The sequence below is a fragment of the Psammomys obesus genome, unplaced genomic scaffold, assembly GCF_907164565.1.
Source record: "Psammomys obesus unplaced genomic scaffold, mPsaObe1.curated_primary_1811, whole genome shotgun sequence".
Taxonomy (NCBI): Eukaryota; Metazoa; Chordata; class Mammalia; order Rodentia; family Muridae; genus Psammomys; species Psammomys obesus.
Genome location: NW_026592510.1, coordinates 23,759,436 through 23,768,825, shown reverse-complemented (window position 1 = coordinate 23,768,825; position 9,390 = coordinate 23,759,436). Strand labels below are relative to the sequence as shown.

The 9,390-nt window shown below is 42.4% G+C and overlaps 1 protein-coding gene across 1 annotated transcript in view; it reads left to right on the top strand.

The window, feature by feature from the left end:
• Osbp (oxysterol binding protein) overlaps positions 1 to 8,644 on the top strand; it is a 26,928-nt gene extending 18,284 nt beyond the window's left edge. The window contains exons 10-14 of the mRNA XM_055614195.1: positions 1,562 to 1,678; positions 2,747 to 2,842; positions 4,048 to 4,226; positions 6,049 to 6,269; positions 6,354 to 8,644. Coding sequence (XP_055470170.1) covers positions 1,562 to 1,678; positions 2,747 to 2,842; positions 4,048 to 4,226; positions 6,049 to 6,269; positions 6,354 to 6,496 — 756 coding nt within the window. The 3' untranslated portion in view covers positions 6,497 to 8,644. The remainder of the gene's footprint in view (positions 1 to 1,561; positions 1,679 to 2,746; positions 2,843 to 4,047; positions 4,227 to 6,048; positions 6,270 to 6,353) is intronic.
• The last annotated feature ends 746 nt before the right edge of the window (positions 8,645 to 9,390 follow it).

Here is a 9,390-nt window from a genome sequence, read left to right as displayed (position 1 = left end):
AAAAAAAAAAAATTCTTTTTCTATATTTGTTTATCTTATTTTGTATGTGTGTGTTTTGCCTGCATGTATGTATGTGTGCCATGGGTGTACTTGGTGCCCTCAAAGATCAGAAGAGAATGTCAGATTGTAGTTAGAGTTATAGATGGTTGTACACTCCTTGAGTTACAGGTAGTTGTGAGCCACTGTGTAGCTTCTGGAATTCAAACTACGTCCTCTGCAAAAATAAAAAGTGCTCTTAAGCACTGAGCCATCTCTTCAGGCCCATTAGTTCTGAAAACTTGCTGGAATGACTGGAACTCAGGAAAGTTGTGTGCATACAACAGTGTCATCTTTAGTGTAGAAATCAGGGTTAACTGGATGAAGAGACTTTGAAGCTGAAGCAAGGAAAGCTTTGCATATAGCACTTTCATGACCTGTCCCCAGAGAATCAGAACAGGTTACTCTCAAATTTTGGCCTCCAAAGATTTTGTAGGGGTTTCATTATGTGAGCTTGATTAATTGAATGCCATTAGATTTCTTGATGGTTACTAGGTTTGATGATAGACGACTCAAAGCCCCAACTCTCCAACCACAGGGTAGATTTTTCTAGCCTGGCTTGCTCTCATTCTGAGCTAATGCATTAACATTAGCTGGGCATGGTGGTGCACGCCTGTAATCCCAGCTCTAGGGAGGCAGAGTCAGATGGAGCACTGTGAGCTCCAGGCCACCCTGCTCTACAAAGCAGGGTGGACAGCCAAGGCTACACAGGGAAATGCTGTTTCGAAAAACCAAAAAAAAAAAAAAAAAAAAGAGAGAAACATTAACAATCAGTGATCCACTGACTCATCTCAGCAGCATAAAGTATCAAACCAAACTAAGATAATTTGAGAAATTACAGCAGTCAAAAGACTCTCTTCCAGCCAGGCATGGTGGCACACACTCATGACCCCAGCACTCAGGAAGGCATGGGCAGGCGGATCTCTGTGAGTTTGAGGCCAGCCTGCTCTACAAAGTGAGTCCAGGACAGCCAAGGCTACACAGAGAAATGCTCTCTCGAAAAATAAAAACAAAACAATAAAAAAAGATTCCCTTCCAATAACCACAGAAAAACCAGACAAATATATAACTTAGCATTGTACATCTAGTGAGTAATGAAGCCAGGATTGAGTCCAGTGGTGCTAGTTCTGAAGCTCTCCTATCTCTGCTTTTCCGCTCTTACTAGTGAGACCTGTAGATAAGTGTTTAAGGTCACACAGTTGATTAGTAGTCTTGACTGCCAGTACATGTCCCTTCCACAATGTAGGGTTGTTTTCTTCATGATGGCGGTACATTTGCCTTGTGTCTGTAAATTTTGAACTACAACTCCTATGTATCAATTGCCATTACCTGACATCATCTAATTATATTTTATTATACTTAAAATCAATTAAACAAAAGTAAACTAACACTTGCAACATTTAAGAAAGTTACATTTTTATTATTTGTTTGACTTGCTTTCTTTTTAAAGTAAGAAATAGTAATGGAAGGAAATCGGTCTTATTTCTGGTGTGCATGATGCTGTTTTTCTGATACCCGGCTGTAACCTTTGCTTCTAGGTACCATCCACTGCATTTTTCATGCAACTGGGCACCATTACACTTGGAAAAAAGTCACCACAACAGTACACAACATTATCGTGGGCAAGTTGTGGATAGATCAGGTGAGCACTGGCACCCAAAGTGCCTCTGAAGTTCAGCACACCTCTTCATGTAAACATTGATGTAATTGGGAAGTAGTGACTCGTCCCAGACTGCTTTTACTGGGTCACCAGTTTCTCCTAAGGTTTTTCTCAGGTAGTAGTCCAACCTCCATAAGGTTCTATCTTACAAATTATTGTTTATGAATGACCAAATTATAACTTTCACCAATGAGATAGGACTCTGTTGGGCAATATAAAGGATATAAGACATAGTTACATGGCCCCAGCTCTTAATGCTTTTGCTATTCATGGAATGTTTTTTGCCAAGCAGTGTCCTAGGTACCAGGGTTACAAACTCAGAGAAGGCCCTCCAGGAGTTATTTTGACATTGAAGAAATATGACATGTTTAGGTTGAAAAGTATGTAATAAAATACCGTAGTACAGGAGATGTGCTAAGAGATTTTCTAATTAAGTGTTAGTTTTATGGTAAGACTGGTAACTACAGTCAGAAAAGAAGGAATACTGTCTTCTGGGCATCTTCATACTAGATGTAGAATTAAAAGTAGTCTTTGAAAAGTAGAGAAAGATGAAACAAATGAGGTCTGCAAAAAGATCTGTCATGTAGAACTTTGGAACTATAATTTGTGTTAAGAAAAGGAATTCTGGAAGGGTCCTAGTGAGGGACTTGTTTTGGAGAGTAGGTTATACATGTGCATTTCAGTGTGTGCTGAAGGTGAAGCCATGCTGCCAGCTTGGGACACACAGAAAACATGGTTCAACCTTAACTCCACCTGAAACACAGTGATTACACAAGGTTTCCAGAGTGTTCTGGGTCTGCTTAGGACCTGATCTTAAACAGGGAAGCGCTCACATGTAAAATTCACATCAGTCAGCAGATGCAGTGGTGCACGCCTGTAATCCCGGCACTCTGGGAGCAGAGGCAAGTGGATCTCTGTGAGTTCGAGGCCAGCCTGCTCTGTAAAGTGAGTCCAGGACAGAGAAACCTTGTCTTAAAAAACAAAAACAAAACAAAAAAAAATTCATGTCAGTCTTCATAAAACTAATCCATGATTTTTTTCACTTTACAGTCTGGTGAGATTGACATCATAAATCACAAGACAGGAGACAAGTGTAATCTTAAATTTGTTCCTTACAGCTACTTCTCTCGAGATGTAGCAAGAAAGGTAAGAGGTTGAAATGTAAATATTTTTATTTAGTGTGCATCCTTTAGAAGAGCTGGTATATGTATATATGTAGAGAGGTAGAAAGACAAGTATCCTAAATATGCAGATCCAAAAAGTAGATGTAAAAAAGACCAGAAAAGGAACCAAATGCAAAACTGAACCTCTTTCCTCTCCTGAGGAAGTAAAAGGGACTGGAGAGATGGCTCAGTGGTTACGAGCACTCGTTCTTCCAGAGGACCTGGGTTGCATTCCCAGCACCCATATCAGGTAGTTCACAAATGCTTATAACTCTAGCTCCAGGGGATTTAATACCTGCTTCTGTCCTCCAAAGGATGTATACATGTGGCTTCCACACATAAATTTATTTGAAAAATTAAGACAAGCACAATGGGAGAGTGAACATGGGAACATGGAGGAAAGGAAGAAGTTGCAGATAGTAGAACCACTGTGACATGCAAAGGAGAGATGTCTGTTACCAACCAAGGGGGTTGTGCCACAGATTTTCATGTAGGAATGAAGACTAGCCAGGCATGATGGCACTCCCCTTTGATCCCAGCACTCAGGAGTCAGAGAAGGCATATCTCTTAGTTTGAAGCCAGCCTGATCTACAGAGTGAGTTCCAGGACAGCCAGGCTATGTAGAGAAAACCCTGTCTTGAAAAACAGAAATTAAAAAAAAAAAAAAAAAAAGTAAAGGCTAATTGGAAATTCAAATGTGTTTGTGGATCTGTGTAATTTCTAGATTAGTTTTACCTGTCAAGGTCCTTTTCCTGCTTTTACATCCTTGCATCAGAAATTCCTGTGCAATAAGAAGCTTTGATCATAAAGCCATCAATTCATGGCCTTTTTTTTTTTTTTTTTTTTTTTTTGTTTTGTTTTAATGTAGAAAATGTTCAGCTTGCATTCCAGGGGAGGGCACCAGATCTTGATATAGATGGTTGGGAGCCACCATGTGGTTGCTGGGAATTGAACTCAGGACCTATGGAAGAGCAGCCAGTGCTCTTAATCTCTGAGCCATCTCTCCAGTCCCTGGCTGTTATTTCAAGTAGTCTTTTAAAATCAGCAACAAGAAACTTGGCTAACTCCATAATGTTTATGATAAGCGAGATTTAGCCAGTACTTACCCTAGGACTTTTTCTAGATTAGTGTAGGTAAGCCACCCCACAGTGGTCACTCTACTCCAAAGCTATGTCTCCATCCTTGTAGGTGACTGGGGAAGTGACAGACCCATCAGGAAAAGTTCACTTTGCCCTCCTGGGGACATGGGATGAGAAAATGGATTGTTTCAAAGTTCAACCAGCCTCTGGGGAAAATGGGGGTGATGCTCGGCAGAGAGGCCATGAAGAAGAAAGTAGGGTCATGCTGTGGAAGAGGAATCCCTTACCGTGAGTATTGCATGGAAGCTTCCTGAGGATTTTGCCCTTAACTCTGGATTAATATGCAGGTGTTCTGCTTGCTGGTTATCTGTGGGGCTAACCAGGGAGATCAGAACCTTTGCAGAGATTATCTGTACACATGGTTGGAGTTGAAGTGTGCTTTGTTCCAAGACTCTACTTCAGCAAACATATGCCATATTGTATTTATCTTTTCTTTTCTTTTTTTTTTCTTTTTTTTTTTTAATCCTGCATTTCTTTTTTTTATAGATATGCATTAGTGTGAAGGTGTGAGATCCCTTGGAATTGGTGTTATAGACAGTTGTGAGCTGCCATGTGGGTGCTGGGAATTGAACCCGGGTCTTTTAGAGGAGCAGACAGTGCTCTTTACCACTGAGCCATCTCTCCAGCCCTTTTATTTCTCTTTTCTAAAGGTCTATTGAATCATGCAGACTCAGAAGAATCGCTATACTTTTGTTTTGTTTTGTTTTGTTTTGTTTTGTTTTGTTTTGTTTTGTTTTGTTTTTTGAGACAGGGTTTCTCTGTGTAGCCTTGGCTGTCCTGCACTCGCTTTGTAGAGCAGACTAGCCTCAGACTCACAGAGATCTGCTAGCCTCTGCCTCCCGAGTGCTGGGATTACAGGCATGCATCACCCAGCCCGGCTATTGTTCTGTTTTTGAGGCAGGGTCTTGTGTAGTCGAGGCTGGTCTCATTGCGTAGCTAAGGCTCTCTTTGAAGTCCTGATCTGAGTTTCCATTTGTACCTCCCAAGAGCTGGGTTACAGGCAAGCACTACTATGCTCTGCATTCTCACTGCAATTCAGAGAACATTTCAGAATCAGCTGGGGAGAAAGGTGCTTTCCACCTACTAACAATTTCCTCTACTGGCCCAGGAGATGAAGCACAGAACTTTGGAACTAAGTGCAGGTCTTTTGTCTCTGGTCATTGTTGTAAATAAATGGGTGTGGGGCTAAATAACGTTTATTATTATTAGTCCTATAATTGGTGGTATTACCTTACCTGCTATCACAATCAATAAGACACATACACTTGTTAGATTTTATAATTGCCTTATAAAAACCTTGGGCTGGGCAGATAATTTCCACTTACTCTATCTCAATAACCTCCCAGCCCGAATCCCATGCCATCTGCCTTAACCATTACTATGCTGGCTGCCTTCCATCCATAATCTTATAAACACTTGCTTATATTTTTCATCTTGATGTTTCTTTTTATATCATTCTTTGAGTCCCTTCTCCTGGTCCACATAATTTTTTCTCCAAGCTAACCCATCAGGGCATCTTTTTTCCTCCTCTTTTCCTGTCCTGTCTCTTTTCTGTTCCCAAAGCCCTTCCCAACGCCCAGGAACCTTAGCCTCGCCTACCTCCTTCCACCCTGCCCAGGTACAGATCTTTTTTATTAGCTAACCAGTAATAATGTCTTAGTCAGGTTTATACAACAAGGATAGGGCAGTTACCAGATCTTGAGGGCCAGTAATTTGCATGAAAATACAAGCATCTACAGAAGTAGCTAGATTTCCCTAAGAGTTCTAAAAGGAAGCAAAGAAAATAGGAATGAAGGAGTTTTGAAGATTTCATCCTTTTTGATGAATGTAGATAATTCTGAGTGAAGATGCTACGGATAACTATTGTATGAAGTGATGCTGGAGATAGGTGGGAGTAGTACAATTTGATTCTCATATTTGGGGTTACCTGATATGGCTTTTTAGAGTTTTTCCACTTGTGGGACACTGAGGTGCCAGCCATTGTTCTGAGCTGTTGCACCTTGGGCTGGATCGAGGCTGTAGAGCTGCTTCTGCTTTATCCTGTTTGTAGGAAGAATGCAGAAAACATGTACTACTTCTCAGAGCTAGCCCTCACTCTCAATGCCTGGGAAGGTGGCACTGCCCCCACAGACAGCAGGTTGCGGCCTGACCAGAGACTGATGGAAAACGGGCGCTGGGATGAAGCAAATGCTGAGAAGCAGCGCCTAGAGGAGAAACAGAGACTTTCCAGGAAGAAGAGAGAAGCAGAAGCTATGAAAGCCACGGAAGATGGTAACAAACCTGTCCCCTACTCTGTTTCTTGATGGCATGGTGAGTGCCAGCTCTAATCATACTTTTCATTCTCTTTCCTTTTAGGCACACCATATGACCCCTATAAAGCACTGTGGTTTGAGCGGAAGAAGGACCCTGTCACCAAGGAGCTAACCCATGTTTATAGGGGCGAGTACTGGGAATGTAAGGAAAAGCAGGACTGGGGCTCTTGCCCAGACATTTTCTGAAGTGGCTGTAGCTCAAAGGAAGAGGGCTGATCGGAGAAGACAGCAGAGGATGTGTGGAAAGGCTGGCAGTTGGGACTTTACCAAGTGCTTTCCTCAAATTTGTCTGTCTTAACCAATCACTTTTTCCAAATCAATCACCAGAAGCAGACACCCATGGTGGTGATTGGCTGGTTGCCTTAGCTGATTGACGCTGAAATCGACGTAGTAGACACCCATGTTTGTAAGGGAGCAGTCTAGTGGCTGAGAGTTAGTGTTACTCCACATCTGCAAAGGCAAGTAAGTGTTTGTGGTCTTCTCCCTCTGCCTCATGTAAGATGATGCCATTCACCCTCCCCTTGTAATGTCCTGCTCAGCCAAGATCTGCGTAAGATTGTGATTCATGAGCATTTTGGTGCTGTTCAGAGCAAGAACTGATTTTAAAGTTCCTTTGAAAAGAAACACATAAGATTTAACCAGCAGAGGCATCACTCATAGGTCTCGATGTTCTGAAATGTGCTCACATGGGTTGGTTTAACAGAGCATCGTGTGTGGATAAGGTTTCGGAGCGTCCGCAGGAGAGATTGTTCTCTAGGGCTGGAATTTTGAGTTACATTCTTGAAGATTTTATCTTCGCTTGCATACCACCCTCTGCTGCTCGTCTACTTTTGACAGCAGCCAGAGGGCTCCCTGGTTATTGATAAAAGGGTCATGTTTCCTCAAAAGGGGGTTTATGGACTCCCTCAGGCGAGGAACCTCTGAGGACACAGGGAGCGTGGAAGAAGACTGCTAGCCACTTGTACTTTCCCAGTCCTTCCTCATCCCATCCTTCATTGCCTTTCTGGCTTCTCTCTCCTGGTACAATACTAGTTTGGGTTTGTGCCTCAGTCTGAAGCAAACATTGCCTAACCCATTCTGTATACTTCAGAATCTGAGAGAAGTTTCTCTGCAACAGATGTTTTCATCTTGAAAGTCCCAATGGAATGGAGCCACCTCTGGAATAATGTGTTAAATCATTTGTGTATTATATATATACATACATATGTATATATATATATATATATGTAGAGAAAATTTAATTATTTTGTTGGTTTTCCTCTTTCCCATGAAGACTCTTGGGGTTCTTTTTGTTTTTGTTTTGATTTTTATATCGCCTGTCCCCTGGGACTCTCGGATGCACGCTAGTGTGGTTGGCGCTCCTCTGCTTTCCATCTTTTAGGGGCATTGCAGCCCAAAACAGGGTCATGTGTGGCAGTTGCTGAACAGGAACGAGGAAGGTTTTGTCATGGTGGCCCGCTGCTGCCCAGCTCAGCTTTCCTGATCACCTGGCTCTTGGAAAGGAAGTCCTAGTCTCTATTTCCTGCCTCAGTTTCCTTCCTTAGGAGGAGTACGGGTAGAAAGTCAGGAGGGTAATTTGTATCTTCGCTATGTCCCAGCCAGCTCAGGCTAAATCCCAAGAGTTTTCTTCCAAGGATGTGAGCTAAGAGCCCTCGTGCCCTTTGGGGACTGTTCCTGCTGGGCCCTGACTTCCTTCTTACTTTTTTTCTGTATTAGTTTTAGTTTCCTGTCCAGAAACATAATCCTTGTGCAACCCACCCTTGGTTGAGGGTCATAAATTGAGGTGCCTTCCTTATGTACTTTCTGTTCGTGTTTTGTTGTTGTTGTTGTTTTTGTTCCTTAACTGTTGAGCCTCAGCCAGTGTGGGTCCTTGGGGAAAATACCATTCCAGAGGAAGCTATCCCTCCAGGGAAATTGGATTTTACTGGGTAAATTAGTACTTTCGGTCCTTCCCCCACCGGCTCTCCTTCCCTCGATCAAACATGATCAAAGATTGAGCACTAGGGAATTTCCTCCTAAGAAGGCTTTCCCCAGCACAAGGGGTTACTCCAGGGAAACCCATAAAATGGGTACCATCTCTGGAAGCTTTGGATAGAATGGAAATTTCCCAAGGAACCTCCTTGCTTTAGCCCCTTTCCCTTTATATCTGCACTACATTTCTAGCTTGATTCCCAGATCCCTGCTAACGGAAGAAGCTTAGAAGTCCTGAAGATGGAATAAAGTCACATGAACGCAAAACAAGACTATATATATTTTCAGTTTTTTTTTTTTGCCTTATTGCTTTTTTTCAAAAAAAAAAAAAAACTACTAAATTAAATAATTTTTAAAAAGCTATATTGTCTGATTTTTACTTCTACATCTAGTAGGCAGGAAATAGTGGTAGACAGAGGATGACTTGGCCAGCGGTGATTTGTTCTGTTCGGGAATTTTATGTGCATGAGTGTTTTGCCTGTGAATACACATGTGTACTACATGCATGCCTGGTGGCCACAGAGGCCAGAAGAATGTATGAACTACCACATGGATCTAGGAACCAAAGTGAGGGCCTCTTGCAAGACCAGCAAGGGCTCTTAAGGGCTGAGCCATATCTCAGGCCCTATCTCAATTCAGTTTAGGCTTATGAGAAGACTAGCCTTAACAACCATCACCTTTCAGTGTGACATTTGTCACTGTCCTGTCTTAGCGTAGAGAAACATGCTTGACTTCAAAGAAAAATGTAGGGATGGAGTCTATAGCTTGGGGGTAGAAGGCTTACCTAACATGTGCCTGCCTGGCCCAAGTTCAGTCTCCATCCCCGAAAAGTAAAATACTAGTAAAAGTTAAATTCTCAAAATTCCTCGCTATTTGCCATATGGGTTAAAATCCAGCTTTTGGAACCGTAAGCAATTGAACTTTGTTTTAAAGATACTCAAAATAAAGGGGCACACCTATTATCTCAGCACTGGAGGCTGGAGCAAATTTCCCATGCCCAGGAGCTCAAGCCTGGGCAACTTGGGGGAGAGTCCACCTCCAAACAAATAAAAAGCCAGGAGTGGTAGCTCAGGCGATCCCAGGGGAGGTGGGAAGATGACAGGCTCCAG